General features: G+C 35.1%; 1 protein-coding gene across 6 annotated transcripts in view; it reads right to left on the minus strand.

The window, feature by feature from the left end:
* The window catches only part of COL4A5 (collagen type IV alpha 5 chain), a 370566-nt gene that overhangs the window by 105892 nt on the left and 241300 nt on the right, over positions 1 to 23374 (minus strand). For 5 of the 6 annotated variants that reach the window (XM_033112875.1, XM_033112869.1, XM_033112893.1 and 2 more), the window contains 6 exons: positions 10664 to 10790; positions 6943 to 7023; positions 6152 to 6250; positions 4777 to 4827; positions 3355 to 3540; positions 1649 to 1657 (listed from right to left, as the gene is read on the minus strand). In XM_033112875.1, the coding sequence (XP_032968766.1) occupies positions 1649 to 1657; positions 3355 to 3540; positions 4777 to 4827; positions 6152 to 6250; positions 6943 to 7023; positions 10664 to 10790 (553 nt within the window). The remainder of the gene's footprint in view (positions 1 to 1648; positions 1658 to 3354; positions 3541 to 4776; positions 4828 to 6151; positions 6251 to 6942; positions 7024 to 10663; positions 10791 to 23374) is intronic. The other variant, XM_033112912.1, reaches the window with a different exon arrangement.

The following is a 23374-nucleotide window of genomic DNA, read 5'->3' on the forward strand; positions in this document are numbered from 1 at the left end:
ATGGCAGCACAGCTTTGCTCCATCACTTATCATATTTATAAGTAGAATAAAAGGCCAGATCACAAACATCATGCCATACTACTGCCTTTGTGGAAGGATGATACATGTTACTAATAGAACAGACACTTAACTGAGCACTGGGGAGCCCTCAGTCAGATTCCCAGCTATGCCAGTAACTAACAGTGTGACCTTGAGTAAGTTCCTCTTTGGACCTCAGTTTTCTCATATGTAACAAAGACTCCCTCCCTGAGTAAACTCCTATGAGCCTTCTTCTCAACTAAGCCTCATCCTTGGGCCTTGTTCTTGGTCTGCTGAGTTCAGTTTTAGCAAGAATCCTGCTAAATCAGTCCTCAACCCCCGTCCATAATATCTAAGTCCTTGGCCTACCTTTAGCAAGAATTCTATTGGGTCAGTTTAGCTAGAATTCACCTATGTCTCTTCTTAATAATTTTTCATCCATTGACTCCCTCACTCTGCTAGTTGACTATAAATCCTTACAAGTCCTTGTAGTATTCAGAGTCGAGCTCAGTCTCTCACCCCTATTGCAATAGCCTTGAATAAAATCTGTCTTGCCATCTTTAACAAGTGTCTAGTGAGTAATCTCTTTGACAAATGTAAAATTTAGGTCCCTTCAAGATTGGATACTCCATGGTTCTACGAAATAATGGGATTTTTGGGGAGTAAAAAACTAGGGAATCAATTCATATAGAGGTAGATGGCTTCCTAAAAAGAATCTTGAAAAATTACTAATCTTAAAGTCATAAGAACACAGAATTTCCTGTCATTCCCAATAACCAAAACTCAGGAGTATACTTTTCCCCCTTTTAGTTCCTCCTTAAAAATGTGAAAAGGGCTATTTAACTTGAATAATAATAAACATATTCAGATATTTGTGGTGCTTTTTACTCCTGACTAGGTGAACATCTTTCTTATGAATCAGCAATTGTCCATTGGATAGCTCTTGGTAACTGTTCTTTGGTGTGTACTATGTATATGTACATGATGAAAATAAGATTAAGGGGCTTCTAATTTGTGCAGGTTGCATTGATTTATTTTTACTCTGTGCCTATTAGTCCATTTTCATAGGAGTAGAATTTAGAAATTTGTGACAACCCAAAATGTGACGATGGGATGGTTTGTAAAATTACAAGAGATATGGCAAGTCAAGATTTTCATATTTGCAGGATCTGTAATACACATTAGTGTTTGAAAAAGAATGCCTTTTTGAAGGATAGTTTAGTTTCATTTACAGCAACAGATATAAATCAAAAATTAGAAATATACTCTAAGGTAAAAATATTATACAACATACTTTTGGGTATTACAAATTTTCAACTAAATATGATACAATACATGCATTTTAAAATGTTAAATAAGTTTTCCTAAGTAAGTAATTTTGGGTTCTTCCAAAGACAGAAGCACTGGACACTACATGTTCCTGACAGCTTTCAGAGCTAGATCAACATGTAAGAACTGAATTGGCATATATGCTCTTAAAATATATTCAAACATTTGATAACATTAGATACAGTTATATACATACATCTGTGTATATAATTATATATACACATACATATAAATATATGTAAAAATATAAAAAAAAGTTTCAAACTTCATGCAGTTACTATTTTAGAGTTAAGGAGCTAACCTGTAGGACCTGGATAGGGATGCAAGTTCACCAAGGCCCAATGTCATCATTAACAAAAAGGAAAAATAGCAAAATTGTTAGAAATATCAATAAACTAAAGCATTATACTAATTTATTTCAAGTTAAACTTTAATTTGATAAAAGAATACTCTGAAAGCTCATTTTCATGCATCTGTATATAAACCAAATTATCACCATTAAAATAAAAACAGCACATGTGACATAGTTTGAAAGGCCAAAAATCATTTTTATAATAATCATTACTATGAGCTCAGATTAAAGACAATCAATTCTAAGGGAAATTGGGTTTAAAACTCAATTTTAGTTTGTTGTTTATGAACAAATTGAGAAGTCACAAACACTCATCAGGTGTGTGTTCTTCGTCTGACTACTTCTGTTATTATTTCTTTAGAAAAAGTACTTTTTAAAAGTGCTTTTGTGACTAATGTCTTTATGTTAACATATTTCAGAGTAATGTTCAACAGTGAGCTCCATTACTAGTAAGAACCAATACCACAGTGCTGATTAAAATATAAAATAGGATAATAGTTTGGTTTATTTGAATTATTGCATGCATAGCCAAGCAAGATATTCATGTCAATTCTTTACACTACATGCAGGAGAGTTAACATGGCTGAGGAGATTTTCACCAGTTTTCTTCAACAGTAAACCATGGTAAAACTTTAAATAATACCCTCTATAAGTAGTCAAATCAGATCAGATAAAAATCTGGTTTTGAAATGACCCTCTGAACAGAGTATGTGATCCCATTCAATTCATGTTTTTAGAGCATATTTTATTAAAATTAACTCCAATCATTTCGGAATTTATAGTAATTTAGGTGGACATTTTCATTTTTAAATACAGTTAAAAATGAGTCAGAGGCTTTCAAAGGATAAAGACAATTGTTTTGTTTCTTATATTTCTCTTATTTTTTAAATCAATGAAAGTCACGTTTTCAGTTACCAGAAACATAGAAATTGAATATCAAGTCTCAAAATCTGTTAATCTATTACCAGTGATTGGGCTCAGCAACATTAATTCCAGGTGAAATGAGCATTTCCAAACTTAGTAAAATGAAATGACACAGCACAGACACAAAATGGAAAGTGAACATCGGATGCAAAATTGAGAGCACTACAGCAGTTAACACAAGACAAATGAAATACAGACATGAAGGTGGTATGAAGAGATCACTATTCAATTTAACCATGCTGTGATGTTGAAGAAAAATTTGATTGCCTACTTCCTAGAGACAATATTTTTTTTTATTGTGCTTGGTGACATTTGCTTGCTGATCATATGACAGAAACATAGCAACACTTTTGGTATGCACCACAAGCATCTATTGGGTGATCACTAAAATGATTTCTGTGATGACATGCTGAGAAGCTCACATTAAAAATGAAGATGACATTTTGCTGCCAGGTTATCAGTATAGCTTTACATTGAATAAAAAGACTAATAAATTCACATTTCCTTTTCCCCTCACATTTTGTTTTGCTTTAGTTCAACCTTAAGAATATAGTGAAAGATATTACTTAAAAGAATTATTAGATGCCATGGAAATGGTATAACACAAATTATTTACTTGTAATAAATTCTTCGATTACAGATTCTAAAGTCCTACAGACTGAATAACGTGGCAGCAAAATGAAATAAATGGACTAATAAAGAGACCATTCCCCTATTACTTGTGTACATACCTGGTCTTCCAGGAGGACCTTGGGGCCCAGGGTTGCCTTTAGGGCCTTCCAGAGCTGGACCCGGAGAACCAGGAGGGCCTGGGGGACCCTGCACACCAGGTAAACCCTGGAAGCCTGGTTCACCCTTTGGACCTGGAAGGCCAGGGTTTCCTGGAATGCCAGGTAATCCTCCATCACCCTTTTGACCTATGAAAGCAAGTGACATTAGAGAACACATTAAATGATACTGAGTATTAGGTATGCCTGTAAGGTTAAAGCTATCCTACCTTATTAGAACTAATGGAATATACTAGGGTCATTTTTATCTCCTATCAAATAAATCCCCAGTACATTAAAAAAACCCATTCTTACTGTTAAATATATATTATCTGTTATCAGAAGTGTTTACTAGAGCACATATAGAAATGTAGAAATAATAATAGCTTGCATCCTGAAAGATACCCTTTGTATTAGGACACAGAGCAATCATCACATGACTGCTCTGTGTCCTAATACAAAGGGTATCTGTGAGGAAAAAAAAGAAAAAAACTAGAAAAGTATGAAGTTTCTGCAAGAATAGGTTAGAGATAGCTGGAGGAAATTCCTAAACCAAATGTTCGAAGACTTATTTTGAGACTAATGGAAGATACAGATCTTCAATGGTTTCTGTGTGTCCCTGAAGACCATTGTATCCAAGATTTAGAATCACAATCTATATGAACTCTTCACATTTTTTTCTACACCACCAATATGCTTGAGAGCGATATATCAGTGGCACTTTGAAGTAACAATTTTCATGGTACCATGGGAAGGATAACAAAATTTGTAGGAGATACGTATATAGTTTGAAAAGAGCCTCCAGAGAATACGCAATGGTCATTTGAGAACATAAATATACGTATATGTACACACATTAATTCAATTAACTATTTTGTCCTTACAAAGAGAACAAGAACATGTGAGTGAAGGTGGATGTGTGTACACCCATACACATACACATACAAAATGCAAGATGTATATTAAGATGGAATTTTCAAGGGACATTTTTTATTAGTAGTACACATCTACAGAGTTTCCTTATATTACCTTGGTTTTTGTTTCCATGGGGGAGAAAAGGGTGCTTTGTTTTCTGGCTAAAACTATTTTTAAAAATTTAGTGAAATCTACCTCTTCCTACAGTTTTGCCTTCTTTCTTAATAATTTCCTCAGCATTTATGAAGTTAATGAAGAAATACTTATACATAAATTTCCTTAAGAATTTTTATATAGTACAACTCATACTAAATTGCTAATTAAGAATTGCTTTAAGATATAACTCTAGCTTTGAGTTTTCTGGGGTTATAATGTGCATTTTATAAGAATACATGGTAGAGATGGAAAAATAAGTGTACTGAAGAATATTTCTATTTATGGACTTATTTAGCATGCATTATTAAAGTTTACCAGAAAGTCCTGGGAGTCCAGGGGGTCCTGGGATTCCAAAACCTGGTTGTCCTGTCAGAGGATAAACCAAAAACTCTTTAACTGAAACAGGGAAATACTATCTTCCAATTATTTAGGTTTTTATTAAGTGCTACAATGCATATTATAGGAAACATGCAGAAGGTTTATTTTTAAGATGGAATTACAATTCTAACATCAGAAAAAATATATACACATATATCCTATTTGTGATAAGTATAAATATACCTTTACTTATATCATATGAATATATATACACACATGTGTATATATGTGTGTGTGTATATATGTGTATACACACACACACACACACACACACACGTATACATACAGAGGTGCCAAAAAATTTATACACACTTTAAGAAGGAAAAAACTGTATTAAAATTGTAATAATATATACCGATAACAAAAGATGAATGTGTACAAGTCACATTTGACTTCTGCAATTACAAGAGGTGCTCAACGTGGTTACCATCAGCATCCAGACACTTCTGATTACGGCCAACTCCTGCTTGAGCAACGTTGACTATAGTCCACTTGTATCGCTGTGCATGCCATTTCTATTTCTTCACACAGTACTGTGTGTCTCAAACCTATCACAAATGAGTGCAACTATTAGGTGGCTTGGAGGTTCTGTTGCATACTCATGCCTCCATTCTCATTGTACTTCCACACCGTTCTTGAATTTCAAATATCACTTCAAAATGGTCTTGCACTCCTGGAATGACAAATGTGCCTCCATTTTTTTTGACTGTCCTCCCTGTCGTATGGTGACACTAGCATTCATATGATTAATGCCATCTTTTGAACGAACATCATACTACACATTGCTACCAAAATTCAATTGAACTTCGAAAAGTAACACACAGATAACATTGATTAAAACATGTACACATTTTTTGGCACCCTGGTGTGTGTGTGTGTGTGTGTGTGTGTGTGTGTGTGTGTGTGTGTGTGTATAGGTATATATATATATACCTATATATATACCTACCTATACACACACACACATATACATATATACACACACACATATACATATATGTATATATATGGCATAATCCAAGTCATCCAGCGAACTTGATAAAAGTTGGGTAGCTTCTTGACATGAAAAATTGGGTAAGAAATGATACGGAGTTTTTCATAAGAGGGAAGCAACTTGATTGATAAACGTGAGGTAATAGTCTCAGGACAGAGTGGAAGATTTTAATTAGGAAGGAAAAAGTGTGTGGTAGCTTAGAGGGTAAGAAAGAAGACATAATTTTATTGTGGGTGAAAAAAAGCAAAAGTTAAAGTAGGCAAAGAGGAAACTAGAAAATAAAATAATAAAAAAAAAACAATGAAAAAAATAAAGCACCTGGTTCACCCTTCTGTCCAGCAGGTCCAGGAATACCATCTTGACCTGGTTTGCCTTTTTCACCTGGAGGCCCCGGTGGCCCAGGACGACCTCCACCACCTAAAGAATGGAGTAAGCAGGTGACACCTCTCTTCCCAATTCCTGTATTCTTCCATATTCTCCATTCTTTCCATACTAGCTTCAAATAGTTCTATCTAAATGACAAAAAGTGCCTCTAAGACACCCCTTTAAATTACGAAATATTATGAAAAAAGCACAAAAGAAAAAAGAGTAATGTGAATAAGGAACAGCCTCACCATTCACTCATTATCAAAAAAGTTTCAGTTTCTGATTTTAATCTAGCTTTAGAATATCCAGCTTTAGAAAGCTAGAATATTTAGCTTTAGAAAGTAAGGTGTGGAGGTGGGATGGAGTGCATTATAGGCCTCATATGGGGCCAAGAGAAGTGATTTACTTTAGAATCAGTAAACAAATAAAGTGCTACGCCTTGTCATTCTAATAAAACAAAAAACACCACCAAAAAACCAGACTTTGTATCTACTATTATAAGATACTTGAAACAACTCTCCTTTGAAAAAGTGAGCCTCGAAAATAAGGTCTCATAATAATAATAATTTTAATTAACTTTTATTGAATCGTTCATTTTGTACCTAACAAGCAGTGCTAAGTGAATGATCACCCTGTTTCCTTGTCTTGAAAATGTTCATAGCTCCCTGAAATGATTTGACTTTCCCAAAATGAACACTTGGCTTGGTTTTACAGAACAGCAAAGCCTTATTTATCATGCTTACCTATAGGACCAGGTTCTCCTGGAAGTCCAGGGTTCCCAGGAGGACCATTAATGCCTTTTGGTCCAGGAAGGCCTGGAGTTCCTAGAGTAAAGAGCTCAATTTAATAAAGAAAGAAAAACAGCATTGCTTTAGAAGCTAAAACTCAAATTTACAATTTATAGTGTTAGCATAGAAACAGTGAAGAATGGAAGGAAAACCCAAAAAGAAGCCGGTATTTGCTGGATATTTTAAGAATAATTTTAAGTTTTAAATGTACTTATCCACAGGCTGTCATTATTATATATTCATAAAAATAATTACCACCATATTATATTAGCAGAATTGGTAGGATTCCATTGTACGGATATACCAAAAAATTTTAACCCATTCATCTATTGTTGGACATTTGGTGAAGTTTTGGCTATTATGAATATCTATTCTATTTATGGAAACTTGATCTATTTCTAGTTTTGGGCTATTATGAATATTTATGCATCAGTACTTTTGTGGACATATGTCTTAATTTATCTTAGATATATACACAGATAGGACTGGAACAGCTGAGTCAGAAAGTAGGTCAGGTGTGCTGCATTTTATAAAACCAAACCAAACAAAACCAAAAACAAAACAAAACCTGCCAAAGCATTTCACAGTCACAACGTTTGGGAATTCCAGTTGATCCAGATATTTGGATAACATATGGTGTTATCACTTGTTTTAATAATAGCCATTCTGATAGGTATGTAGTGCTAATTTATTGTGATTTTAATTTGCCTTAATCTGATGGCTAATGATATTGATCAACTTTCCATGTTCTTAGTAGCCATCCATATGTCTTCTTTTATGAGACGTCTGTTTAAAGTTTTCCCCATTTAAAAATAGTGGACTGTATATTCTGTTATTATTGAGTTGCTGAAATTCTTTGTATATCCCAGAAATCAGTCATTTGTCAGACATATGTTTTGCAAGTATTTTCTCTTAGTCTGTGGCTTCCCTATTCATTTCCTTAATTGTGTCTTTTGATGAACAGAAGAATGTGGGTTATTTCAAAGGAAAAAAAAACAACAACAACAGTGGATATCTGTAATAGAAAAAACAAACCTTGAACCCTACTTTATACCATAAAAATATTTTTATTTGAGACAGACCGTAAACCTAAATATAAAAGCTTAAACATTCAACATTGTAAAAAAAAAAAAAATCAGAAGAATAGTTCCATAAGCCTGAGTAGGTAAGTATTTCTTGAATAGGACACAAAGAACACTAACCATGAAAGAAGATTGATAAATTGGACTTTATTAAAATTAACAACTTTTGTTCATCACACAACAGCATTAAGAAAGAGTGTGAAAGGCAGATCTGAGACAATAAGAACATATTTGTAATATATGTATCCGACAAAGAACTCATATCCAGAATATGTAAAGAACTGCTCTGAATCAATAAGAAAAAAGGAAAGCAACCCAATAAAATATGAGCAAAAACACTTGGAGCAGGCACTTCAAAAAGGTGTTATACAAATAGGCAATTAAGTATGTGAAAAGGTATTCAATATTGTCATTTATTAGGAAGATATAAATTAAAACTTCAATGAGATACCTCTATATACCCAACGGAATAGCTAAAATTAAAAAGATCAACAATACCAAGTCAGGTGACTATACGGGCAACTGGATATTTCACAATGCAAAGTACTAACCACTATACGATCATGGCAAGCCACCAGGAGACATCCATGGGCATTTCATACATTGTAGGTGGGGCTGTAATTTATAAAACTACTTTGGAAAACTGACACTATCTACTAAAGCTAAATGAACCCTAACCCTATGATTTAGTAATTCTACTACTAAGTTTTTGTCTAAGAAAAATGAATATATGTGTCCAACAAGACATGTCAAAGAATGTTAGTAGCATATTTTTTTCTTAATAATACATGGGGGAGGAAGAAATTTTCCTCTAGCCTTCTAGGTTCTTTCAACTGGTCTAATAATCTGTTTCAACATGAGACAGATTAAAAAGAGAAAACAACCAAATTTAATTTCATACACACAGGAACTCCACATACAGCAGAGTCAGAAACCCCATATACATGAGAAATTCAGAGACAGAAAGGTAAAATGAGGTATATATGACCTCCTGAGCTAAGGAGTGAGGTAAAGCACCTGAGGCTTTAGAGGGGAGGGCGGTAATTTGCAGGATGATAAGAACAACAGCTGTTCAGTAATTAGATGTTTGCCCTGCTATATAGATAGGTCATAAAAAGTTATTTTTGGTCATAATTCTTATTGTAGGCAAGGCTCCCAATTTAAATTATTTAAGAGAGAAGTAAAAGTGTCTCTTGACCCTGCTGGGTCTCAATTGCCTTCAGCTCAAAATACTGCAAAAAGTGGCACATTATGGGGAGGTCTGCTCTGAACCCCATCAATTCCCAAACTGGAAACAATCCAAAAGTCCATCAATAGTAGAATTGGGTAATTGATTATGGTGTATTCCTTCAATGGAATATTACAGAGCATTGATAAAAAAAAACAAAATAAAGACACATGCAACAAGATACATGAATCTTACAGACATAAATGATGAATGAAAGAAACCAGATGCAGGGATTGATACTGTATGATTCCATTTATATGACTTTCAAAAACAGGTAGATTAAATGATAATGATAGAAGTCACAGGAGTGGTTACCTGGGGGTGGGGTTCACTGTGAAGAAGAATGGGTAAACTTTATGGTGTGACGGAACTATTTCATATCTTGATACATATGGTGGGTACATGGCTATGTACATGAGTAAAAACTCATCTATAGTCTTGTACATATTACTGTGTTTATGTTATACTTCAATAAAAAGATTAGGGAAAAGATAACTAAAGGCCCACTTCATCCATGCCACTGTGCAATGCAAAGTAAACAAAAAATTAAATACAAGTATAAACAGAACAGGTACCGTAACATTCTAATTCAAGCTCTCTACTTGACTATAATGCTAAGTTCCTTTGCTTACATGACTCAGTCCTTGTCATTTCAGTGAAAGGTATGATTGTTTCTCCTATCAACAGCCACCCACTGTGTGTCTGAGTACAACTTTCTAAGAGAATCAGCAGCAGGCTAATGTTTGGCAATGTACATTACCACAGTGTTCACTGCTCTGCTCATGAGGATCCTGACCTCTCCAACAAAGTACTAGTGTTCAACATCACCTACTAAATACTTCCTTCTTCATTTAGTGCTTATGCTTATCTAAGCAAATAAGATCATCTGTTTGTGACTCAAGTGCTTCTTCATTATAGTAAAAGCTTTTGAAACTAATGCCTTTTACATCCCGTTTTTTTTTTTTTTAAAGTCTTGGGCTAGGAATACACACACACACACACACACACACACACACACACACACACCACACACACATATATATATATTTTTTTTTTGTCAGAAACTTTATAAATCAAAATAGTAAGGCCTCTTAATTGACTTGTGGCTAGTAGTCAAAGATGGAAAAATGCTCCATCAAACAGTCTCACTGCCCACAGGATACTGTCCTGTTGAGTTCATAATAGTCTCATTTTATACAGAATGAAATTTGGGCAAAGAAAAGTCAAAGAACTACTTCAAAATTGTGTTGCTAGTCAGTACCTGATTGGGAAATAGAATAAAATGCCAAATAAAAAGTTGCTCTGTGGTATGGGTTAGAGTAGATAAGGAAGGAAAGAAGGAAGCATTTGAGAAAAGCAATATTACCAGGGAATCCAGGAAGGCCTGGTTGTCCTTTTGCTCCAGGGGTTCCTGGTAATCCGGGCAAACCAGTATCTCCAACAGAACCTTTCATACCAGGGTTCCCTGGGTATCCAGGCAGACCAGGTTCACCCTAAAATAATGAATAAAAAGATAAAACTGAAGATAAAACTACATTACTTAGATTGTATAACAATATAACATTATTTATAGAGCTTTTACTATATGTCAGGCACTTTGACATATGAAGAAGGAGCACTTTACGTGAATTGCTTCATTTAATCATCACAACAGCCCTTTGACTTAGGCTTTATCATTTCCATTTATAAATGAGAAAACTGAATCTTGGAGAACTCAAGTGCCTAAGGTCTTTAGTAAGTGGCAGAATTGGGATTTGTACCAAGGTCTGTCAGACTCCAGGGCTCATGCTATTCCCATGATATGTAGATGCATTATTCTCATTAATCTTTAATAACACTATAAGAAAGATACTATTATTATCCCCATTTTACAGTGATTCAGCTAGTAAGTGGTGGAATCTGGATTTGGATCCAAACAGTCTGATTTCAAAACCTGTGATCATCATCCCAAGTACGCCACAATAAAATTCATTGCTTACAATAAGCATGTCAAACAATAACTTCAATAGGTTCTACTGCAGAAAGTTAATTTCATCTTAACATAAAGAAATCTATCAATTCTTCAGTGGAAATCTCAAATCCCATTTCCTCCATGAAGCCTTCCAGGACAGAGAGCTTACCCTAAGAATTTAGTTTAAGTTCTTATTCTGTCATGTCTAAAATGGCTTCAAATATGCATATCTTGACTCCTCAACTACATTGAAAGTTTCTTTGGTGTCAGAGACAATTCATATACAACCATTTTTGTACAATGAACATCTGCATTGTTTTCTTTTAATAGAGCCTTATAAAGATTCACACCCACTTTCACAATTAAAACAGATTTTTCCCAATAACAAGAATATATGTGGTATATATACCACAGTGTTCACTGCTCTACTCATGAGGATCCTGACCTCTCCAACCAAGTACTAGTGTTCAACATCACCTACTGAATACCTCTTTCTTCATTTAGTGTTTAGGTTTGTCTAGGCAAATAAGATCATTTGTTTGTGACTCAAGTGTTTCTGCATTATAGTAAAAGCTTTTGAAACGAATGCCTTTTACATCCCAGTTAAAAAAAAATTAAGAGTCTTGGGCTAGAAATATATATATATATATATATATATATATATATATATATATATATATATATATATATATATATAAATATATGTGTATATATACATATATATATGTATTTTTCTCTGAACCTTTACAAATCAAATCTCTAGTACATTTTTATACACATAATAGGTATACAATTAAATTTTGGATTGAATTGGTTCCATCTTAGGTATTAACACAGAAAAGCTTTGAATAAAATATGATTCTTCTTGCTATTCATGAACAAATAACATTTATATGCCAAAATAAAAAACAAGAAAAAAATTCAGATATTTTGATAATGGTAAATCTGAAATACAGTAGAAAAACTCCTGATTATTTATGATAAAGTATGTTAAATTCTACAAATAACTTCAATCTATAATTTCAACCAGCATTTTTTCTCTAATGCAGTTCTTCTCACTTCCCTATAGCCCAAATCCTTCAAACCAAGTAAACTGTGAAAAGAAAGTAAATACTTTGCTAGGGATTCTGAAAAGGATTAAAATTTGCTAGTATAACTTTTATCTAAGCTTTTATTTTTCATATCCACTTGCAGAGAAAACAGAGCTTCAGAAAAAGGTAAGCAAGAAGAGATAAAAAAAGGCAGTACTCAGAAAATCAACAAATTGGAGAGGAATCCTATAAATCACTCTGAGAAAGGAAAATTGCAGCATATTTACACTTCCGCAAAAGCTAGACATGGTTGAATATACTTAAACCACAAATATCTACATTTGTTCCAATGTCAGGATTGGACATACTTTTTTTTTTTTAATTTAGATATAACTGACTTTTAATGTTATATTAGTTTCAGGGGTACAACATAATAATTTATTTGTATATATTTGTGAAATGATCACCACAATAAATCTAGTTAACATTCATTACCTTACATAATTACAAAACTTTTTGTTCTTGTGATAAAAACTTTTAAGATTTACTCTCTGATCAAGTTTCAATACACAAAATAATATTACTAAATATAGTCACCATCCTGTATATTACATCCCATGACTTATTTATTTCATAGATGGAAGTCTGTACTTTTTAATCTCCTTCATACATTCTGCCCACACCCCCATTGTAATCCCTCTTTTGGCAACCACCGATCTGTTCTCTATATCAACGAGTTTTGTTTGTTTTTATTTTTTTAAATTTATTCTTTTTAAATTCCATGTTTAAGTGAGATCATATGGTATTTGCCTTTCTCTGTCTGACTTACTTCACTTAGCATAATGCCCTCAAGGTCCATCTATGTTGTTGCAAATGGCAAGATTTCGTTCTTTTTATGGCTGAATAATATTCCACTGTGTGTGTGTACCACATTTTCAAAAATCCATTCATTTATTGATGGACAGTTATTTTGCTTCCATATCTTGTCTACTGTAATTAATGCTGCAGTGAACCTGGGAGTGCGTGTATCTTTTCAAGTTAGTATTTTCGTTTTCATTGGACAAATACACATAAGTGGGATTACTGAATTTTACGGTAATTCTATTTTTAATTTTGTGAGGAACCTCCATACTGTTTTCCATTGAATTAGCAGATATTTGGTCCTGTCCAAAATGTCCACAGAGGCACTTGGTCCACACTAAATGGTACTTGATATTTGGTCCTATCCAAAATATCCACACCTAGAAAATGTCCCTGGGTTCAAACAGCCCACGTTTATTTCTACTTTTGGCTTTACAGGATTAATATATAAAAATACTACCATGTTTTATTGGTCCAAAAATTGTGTTGTGGTGTATTTCCAATAATAACCCTTCTTGCCTTAGTAGCCTAGCAAATAATGGCACATGGGATTAGGTAGATGGGTCTGGTTCAAATCTTGCTGAAGAGAGAGATTTATATTAACTATAGACCAAATGTCTCCATGGATGTTTTTGGACAGAACCAAATTTCAGTGAGAAATTTCTTTATCTTGCCTAATTGCTTTGGCTAGGACTTTGAGCACTATGTTTAACAGGAATGACTACAATGTGCATCCTTGTTTTGTTCCTGATCTTGGAGGAAAAGCTTTTGCCATTGAGTATGATATTAGCTGTGGGTTTTTCATATATGACCTTTATTATGTTCAGGTAGTCTCCTTCTGTTACTAGTTTGTTGAGTTGTTTTTTCTTTCTTTTTAAAAAAACAATCATGAAAGGGTGTTGAATTTTGTCAAATGATTTTTCTGTTTCTATTGTGATGATCATGTGGGTTTTTCCTTTAATTCTATTAATGTGATATATTACATTAATGATTTTTGTATGTTGAACCATCCTTGCATTCTAGGAATAAATCTCACTTGATCATGGTGTACAATCCTGTTAATATGCTGTTGGTATACTAGTATTTTGCTGAAAAACTTTAAATCAATATATACAAGGGATATTGGTCTGTCGTTTTCTTATAGTATCTTTTTCTGGCTTTGGTATCGGGGTAATGCTGGCATCATAGAATAAATTTGGAAGTGTTCCCTTCTCTTCAATTTTTTGGGAGAGCTTAGTCTAACAGATGGTCTCTTCTAGGGAATGTTCCATGTTCTCTAAAAAAAAATGTATACTCGGCTACTGTAGGATGCAATGCTTTGTGTATGTCTGTTAGGTCCAATTAACATTGCCCATTTTAAAAATTTGTTTGTTTGCTTTTTTATTGAATTATAAGAATTCTTTATATATTCTGAATACCAATCTCTGATACACGATTTGAAAATACTTTCTCTCTTTCTGTTGGTAATCTTTTTACTGATGTTGTCATTTGCAACACAAAATTAACAAAATGAATATAGTCCAATTTATATTTTCCTTTGGCTGTTTGTGCTTTTTGGTGTCATATCTAAGAAATAATTAACCGAACCTAAGGTCATGATGCTTTCTTCTAAGATTTTAATAGTTTTAGCTCTCATATTTAGGTCAATTATCCACTTTGAGTTCATTTTTGTGTATGATATGAGGTAGGCAGTGGAAATTCATTCATTTGCATATAGATATCCTCTTGTTCCAGAATTGTTTGTTTAAAAGATTTTTCTTTCCCCTTCCAATTGTCATAGCACCTTTGTTGAAAATCAACTAACCAAAAATGTATGTGTTTATTTCTGGACTCTGATCTGTACTATTGATCCCTATGTCTATCCTATACCAGTACTACACAGTCTGGATTATTGTAGTTTTATAGTAAGTTTTGAAACCTAGAAGGGAAATCCTCTGAAATCATTCTTTTATTTTCAAGACTGTTTTGACTATTCTGAGTCCCATGTATTTCCATATGAATTTTAGTATCTGCTTGTGAATTTCAGAGAAAAGGTAATCTGGGATTATGATAGGGATTGTTTTGAATCTATAGTATGCTTAGATTTTAAGAAAGATTAATGGAGGTTAAGAACATTATGTCATGTTAAAAGAATGTTAGAGAATCATATAGTTCCACAGTCACTAAATTTAAGAGTTGTAGAAATATGAGATACCATCTAGTCCAGCCCTCTTATTTCAGAGATAAATACTATGTATAGGGTGCTTTATAATTTACAAAGTGTTTTTTTTTTAAATCTAATCGAAGCCTCACAATAACTCTGTGAAATAGGTAGAATAATTATTTTTTTTTCTACATTACTGACAAAGTAATGAAGATACAAACGAACTAAGTGACTTAAACGGTCATGTAGACAGACTCAGAACTCCAACTTCTGCCTACCAATTCCCTGTCCAAAGTTTTCACTATACTATATTATGCTTTTCGACTAACAAAAACACTCTTATATAAACTGTGACATTTGTAAAATAAAGTATTCATCTGACCTTTTACCACTATCCTATTTCATAAAAACTCACTAATTTATAATTTTTTTCTTATGCTTGACATCCCGCAATCCTACTATTATATATCCTGAAACTTTTATTCTACTCTTCCTTTATAATATAGGCACTTCTTGCTTTGCACAGTAGTATGAGAATATAAAAATGAAAATGCAAGCTGAAGACATATAAAGATATTAATAATCATGGAAAAATATGATTGTTCCATGACCTTTAAAAGGTTACCTAGTACATTAAAATCCCTTTTCATGTCAGTTATAAATGTATAGGAAAAAAAGTCATATGTTGTTGATAAGATCATCTTTACTAACTTCCTTGGTTGTGCTCCTAAAGTGTCTCAAATGATGGCAGTGTCCACATTCCTGTCCTTGGCTACTTCACCTATAACTGCAGTTATATTAGATTTCAACTAACTTCCAGTGTTATCACATTTTGCTGTTTTGCTACACATTCATCTTTGTTGGTCAATTTCCCCTTTGATTATCCTTTTTTGTTAAATCACACATTGGTTTATCAATGAGAGACAAAGCAGTAATAGAACTACATACTATGCTGTCTGTGCATGAAGGGAATAACAGATTCACAGTGACTATCACTGAAAGAATATGAAAGAAGTGAAATGACTGTTTACTGATTATGATGCACAGCTATTATTTACATAGTGACTTATAGATTGAATAGCTAATACACCATGGTAACTTAAATTTGAACCATGTTGTTGAGGGCTGACGTTATTTAACTAAAGTGTGGTAACCAATTTGTGCATGTCAGAACTATGCAAAGCAATGACTGACTGTGCCTACTATAACTGAACTTTAAAATCTTACTTTTTCAATGTGTCACCACTGTAAGATAAAATACCATCTGAAAGAAACAACAATGTACTTAAAATACACGATTTCCTAGTGTTATCAATTCTGCAAGTATCTAAAGTTAGTGTAGAATTTGCTTATTGAAATATACTTGTAGGCTGCATAGAAAATCTAAAAGGTAGCTTCTTGCTTGAAGAGTTGAATATACTGAAGATGTGTACCCATTGAAACATTTTCTGTTGTTTTCATTATAATTTCAGAGATGAGTTGTTAAGATAATTTTGGTTCCATTATATAAATGTTAAAATTCACTCGGTCCAGAAAATAATATGTATGAACAAACTTAGAAATGTTTTTAAATGAGATTTCAAATCAATGAGTAAAGAATGGAGTTTGTAACAAACAGGGTTGGGTGAACTGGATATCTATTTGGAAAAAAACACAAAAACAAACATAAACATAAAGTTAGTTCCTCATCTCATATAACATAGAGAAAAAGTCAAAGATGCAAATTAAAGCTGTAAATATGAAGAACAAAATCATGAAAATAGTGGAAGAAAATATATAGGTCTATTTTTATAATCTTAGGATATAGACACCTTTATAACAATCAGAAAACTATTCTCCTGATCTTACCCACCAAATCTGCTTCTCTCAAAATATTTCCTATCTCAGTACGTAGTAACTCCATTCTTCCAGTTCCTCAAGATAAAAATTTTAGAGTAATCTTTGATACCTCTCTTTCTCTCATATTGTATAAACAAATCTTGCTGGCTTGACCTGAAAATATATTCAGATTCTGACTGTTCCTTATCACTTTCACTGCCAGCACCTTGATCCAAGCCTTCAACATTTCTGGTCTGTATTATTTAAAGAGTGCCATAACTGGTCTCACTGTTTCCATCCATATTCCTTTATGATATATTTCCAAAATAGGAGCTGTGATTTTTTTTTTAAGTATAATTATGTTACTTCTTCAACTCGCTCCCCATTTCACTCAGTAGTAACAGCCTTTACTATGATCTACAAGGCTCTAGATAATTTATCCCCCATTACCAACCTGATCTCATCTCCTACCTAGTTTCACCTCACTCACTCTGCTTAGTCCACACTAGCTTCATTTATTTTTGTCAATCATGTCAGGAGTACTTCCACCTCAGAGGCTTTGAATGACTCACTCCCTCACTGTACCAGGTCACTTGATCAATTACTATCAGAGGAGCTTTCCATTACTACTGTATTTCAAAATGTAACAATTCTCAGAAAGTCCTATCCCCAAGCCTCGCTTTACCTTTGCCATACCTTCTAACATACTATAAACTTATTTATTTTGTTTAGTTTGTTTATTGACTAGATGCAAGCTTCATGCAGGCATTGAGTTTGTTTCATTCATGCTCTATCTCCAGCACCTCAAATGGTACCTGGCACATTGTACATATTCAATAGACATTTTTTGAAGAAATGAGTACAAAATTCACCTATGTAAAAATTTTAAACTTCTACATGATAAAATGCACTGTGAACCATGTTGTAAGACAAACTGACTGGGAGACAATATTTGCAATACATATGATAACAGATGCATCTTCACTACGTATAAAGTACTTCTACAAATCAGTAGTAAATACATAACCAAATCCCTTCTTAAGAAATGAGGCAGAGTTGAACAGACAATTTTCAAAGAAGATATAAACATAAGAAATCTCACTTGTAATCAGGAAAATTCAAATTTAAACAATGATACACTATTTCTCACCCATTAGTTTGACAAAATTAGAAAGACTGATTTATACCCAGATTTTGTAAAATGAAGAGAAATTAGACAATTTCTTACACTGATCAAGAAAGTATAAAGCAGAATGACGTCATAGGAATGGCAGCAGCGGGGTGCACTTTCTGAGTTCCCCTCCGTATCTTATTACAAACGGGACCTATAACCCATCAAAGAACTCTTTGCTCACCACACAGAACAGCTAAGAGACTCGCGGAAGGATTACTTGAAGGTGCGCTAATTGGGCGAGCAGGGGAAGGAAGGAAGGGAGCGGAGTGAAAACGCGCAGGCCCGCAGTGGGGTCTCGGGCCGGCGGCGGTGGCGGCAAAAACCGCAGTGGCACCCGCAGTGCCAAACATGCACGGGATCCCAGGGCAGAACAGAGAACACAAAAACCAGGAGGTGGGCTCTTTCCCTGCGTCCCACAGCTGATCTCTCCCGCCGGGAGGGAGGCTAGTGGGCCCTAGGGCGGACAAAGAACACAGACTCCATACCTGGGCCCCTCTCCCCGCTCTTCCGATCCTACCCCCGCCCTTTCAGAGACTTAAACTGGCCCCTGAACTGAGGAGTAGTGTCAGATCACAGAGGAGCCATAGTGGTTAGGCTCTGGGAAGACTGACAGGCAGCTCTGACCCAGGGAAGAGGCTGGGAAGAGTGTGATTTTGGTTGGGCTAGGAGAGAAGAGACTCCTCCACCGCCAGCCACCACCTTTTCTGGCCTGACGGAAGAGGGTGATGCGTGGGCTGGGAGAGGAAAGACCCCTCCATCCCCAGCCCCCACCCTTTCTGGCCTGCTTAGGGTGGGGCAAGTGCAACTGCAGAGACACTCCCAGGGATCAGCAGTAAGCCACTCCCAGGGATCAGCAGTAAGCGGCAGACGCAGCTCTGGGCTTTCAGCAGCTCAGAAATCTCTCGCCCGCACCACCCCCCCCCCCACACACACACACACTGAAGAAGTGCCCTAAGACTCAGGAGTACTGGACACGGGGCTGGTGGTGCTACTCTCAGTGTGTATATGTGCAGGCAAGGGCAGAAACTGCACTGACTTTGTAAAAACTATCATCTAGACCCCTCAGGCCCACGCATTTAAATCTACAGTCCCAAAGTCACTCTGGGCACCAGGTGACCAGCTCTGCTTGCGCAATAAGCAGGGGGCTCTGTGATACAGCAGAGGACAACCTGGACATTACTTGGTGGGCTTAAGCTAAGACTGGCGCTGCTTTTTGTTTTGCTTTCTTTTGCTTTGTCTTTATATCTTTGATAACTGTGCCTGTGTCGAGTGGGGGTTATCGGGTGTTTTTACATGTGAATGTATTTGATTTTTTCCTTGGTTGTTGTTGTTTCTGTTGTGCTTGGTGATTTGCTTTGTTCTGAAACTGCCCTACCAGGGCCCAACTTAAGAGGCACAAGATTCAACATATCCAGAGGCCAACTCCAGACCAAACCAGAGTGCTACTGGGTTTGACCTACAAGTCACACACCCAGAGGGAATTCTCTGCAGGCACTAGAGCCCATAGAGGCCAAACCACATTTAAGTGGTCAACCCTCACGCAGCAGAACGCCCTGCGGTGGGCAGAGCCAAGTCTCACAAGGAGTCAGCCTAGGAGTTAACCCCACCTACTCACAAGCAAAAAGCAATTAAAGATCTTCTTGAACAGGACAATATACACAACACAAGAGTCACCTTTGGAGCACACGCAGAGGAGAAGAATTAAGTAGTGCAAGTCAAATATAAAGGACACATACTAAATAAGATAACCCAGCAAGAACTAAGAACTCTAGGGGATCTACCTAACACATCAAAGCAAACACAGAGAGTCAGCCAGAATGGGGAAACAAAGATACACGTCCCAAATAAAAGAACAGAAGAAACCTCCACAACTGGAACCAAATGAAGCAGACGTAACCAACCTTTCAGAGACAGAGTTCAGAACAATGGTGATAAGAATGTTTAAGGAGCTTAGAGAAGACATAAAGAAGGATGTAGAAATCATAACGAAAAACCAGTTAGAACTAATTACCGAAATTAGTTAGAACACAATTACCGAAATTAAGAACTCACTTGAAGGAATTACCAGCAGGTTAGATGAAGCAGAGGATCGAATCAGCGACTTAGAAGACAAGGTAGCAGAGATCACCCAAACGGAACAACAGAAAGAAAAAAAATAAAAAACAATGAGGATGGCTTAAGAGACCTCTGGGATAACATCAAGCGCAACAACATGCGCATCATAGGAATCCCAGAAGGTGGAGAGAGGAAGCAAGGGATTGAGAACATATTTGAAGTAATAATGTCCGAAAACTTCACCAACCTGATGAAGGAAACCACCATACAAGCCCAGGAAGTGCAGAGAGTTCCAACCAGGATAAACCCAAGCAGGTCCACACCAAGACACATTATAGTTAAAATGGCAAAGGTTAAAGACAAAGAGAGAATCCTAAAAGCAGCAAGAGAAAGACAGAGGGTTACATACAAGGGAACTCCCATAAGACTAACAAATGACTTTTCTACAGAAACATTGAAGGCCAGGAGGGAGTGGCAGGAGATACTCAAAGTGATGGAAAACAAAGGCCTACAACCTAGATTGCTTTATCCAGCAAGGCTATCATTTAAAGTTGATGTAGAGATAAAGAGCTTTCCAGAAAAAAATGTAAGCTAAAGGAATTTATCACCACCATGCCAGCATTGCAAGAAATACTAAAAGGACTTCTGTAAATAGAAGAAAGATCAAAACAATCTAACTACAAATTTAAAAATGGCAATAACTATGTACCTATCAATAATCACTTTAAATGTAAACGGATTAAATGCTCCAATCAAGAGACATAGGATGGCTGAGTGGATAAGAAAGCAAGACCCTTGTATATGCTGTATACAAGAGACTCACCTCAGAACAAAAGACACACACAGGCTGAAAGTGAAGGGTTGGAGTAAGATATTTCATGCAAATGGAAATGAGAAAAAAGCTAGAGTTGCAAAACTTATATCTGACAAAATAGACTTTAAAATGAAGAACATATTAAAAGATAATGATGGGCACTATATAATAATAAAGGGATCTATCTGACAAGAGGACATAACCCTAGTAAACATCTATGCACCCAACATAGGAGCACCTAAATATATAAAACAGGTACTGACTGACATAAAGACAGAGATCAACAGTAACACTATTATAGTAGGGGATTTCAACACACCTCTGACAACAAGGGACAGGTCTTCCAGACAGAAAATCAATATGGAAACAACAGCCTTAAATGATACAATGGACCACTTGGATTTAATCGATATTCTCAGAGCATTTCACCCCAGTGCTGCAAAATACACGTTTTTCTCAAGAGCACATGGAACATTTTCCAAGATAGACCATATGTTAGGCCACAAAACAAGTCTTGATAAATTTAAGAAAATTGAAATCATACCAATTGTCTTCTCTGACCACAGTGCTATGAAATTAGAAATGAACTACAGGAAAAAAACTGGAAGACACACCAATTCGTGGAGGCTGAATAACTTATTGCTAAATAATGAATGGGTCAAGCAGGAGATCAAGGAAGAAATCAAAAGATATCTCGAGACAAACGAAAATGAAAACACGACGACCCAAAATCTATGGGATGCCGCGAAAGCAGTCTTAAGAGGGAAATTCATAGCTTTGCAGGACTACCTAAAGAAACAAGAAACAGCACTAATCAACAGTTGATCTTCACATTTAAGGGATCTGGAAAAAGAACAGGAAAATAAGCCCAAAGGGAGCACAAGGAAGGAGATAATAAAGATCAGAGCAGAAATAAATGAAATAGAAACCAGAAAAACAATACAAAAGATCAATGAATCCAAGAGTTGGTTCTTAGAGAAGATAAACCAAATTGACAAACCTTTAGCCAGACTCATTAAAAAAAAGAGAGAGAGGACCCAAATTAATAAAATCAGAAATGAAAGAGGAGAAGTGACAACAGACACCGCAGAAATACAAAAAAATTTAAGAAATTACTATGAGCAACTATATGCCAACAAATTTGACAATCTGGAAGAAATGGACAATTTTCTAGAGGCGTACAACCTTCCAAGGCTAACTCAAGAAGAAACAGAAAACCTGAATAGACTGATTACCACCAGGGAAATTAAATCAGTAATCAACAACCTCCCAACACAAAAGCCCTGGACCAGATGGCTTTACAGGTGAATTTTACAAAACATTCAAAAAAGAATTATCACCTAGACTCCTCAAGCTCTTCCAAAAAATCCAGAAGGAGGGAAGACTCCCAAACACTTTTTATGAAGCCACTATCACCCTGATCCCCAAATCAGACAAAGACACCACAAAAAAAGAAAACTACAGGCTGATATCTCTAATGAACATAGATACAAAAATCCTCAACAAAATATTAGCGAACAGAATTCAGCAATACATTGAAAAGATCATATACCGTGATCAAGTGGGATTCATCCCTGGTATGCAAGGGTGGTTCAACATCCACAAATCAATTAATGTGATACACCATATTAACAAAATGAAAAATAAAAATCACATGATCATATCAATAGATGCAGAAAAAACATTTGATAAAATCCAATAGCCATTTATGATAAAAACCCTTAAGAAAGTGGGAATAGAGGGATCATATCTCAACATAATAAAGGCCATATATGACAAACCCACAGCTAACATCATACTCAATGGGGAAAAGCTAAAACCATTCCCCCTAAGATCAGGAACGAGGCAAGGTTGCCTACTATCTCTGCTTCTATTCAACATAGTGCTGGAAGTTCTAGGCACAGCAATCAGACAAGAAAAAGAAATATAAGGCATCCAAATTGGTAAGGAGGAAGTAAAATTATCATTATATGCAGATGATATGATACTATATATAGGGAACCCTAAAGACTCCAGCAAGAAGTTATTAGAGCTGATAGATGAATTTAGTAAAGTAGCAGGATACAAAATTAATATTCAGAAATCAGTTGTGTTTGTATATACCAATAATAAAACATCAGAAGGAGAAATTAAAAAAAAAATCCCATTTACAATTACTCCAAAGACTATAAAATACCTGGGAATAAATTTAACCAAAGAAGTAAAAGATCTGTACTCAGAAAATTATAAG

This window comes from Rhinolophus ferrumequinum, chromosome X, assembly GCF_004115265.2.
Source record: "Rhinolophus ferrumequinum isolate MPI-CBG mRhiFer1 chromosome X, mRhiFer1_v1.p, whole genome shotgun sequence".
NCBI lineage: Eukaryota > Metazoa > Chordata > Mammalia > Chiroptera > Rhinolophidae > Rhinolophus > Rhinolophus ferrumequinum.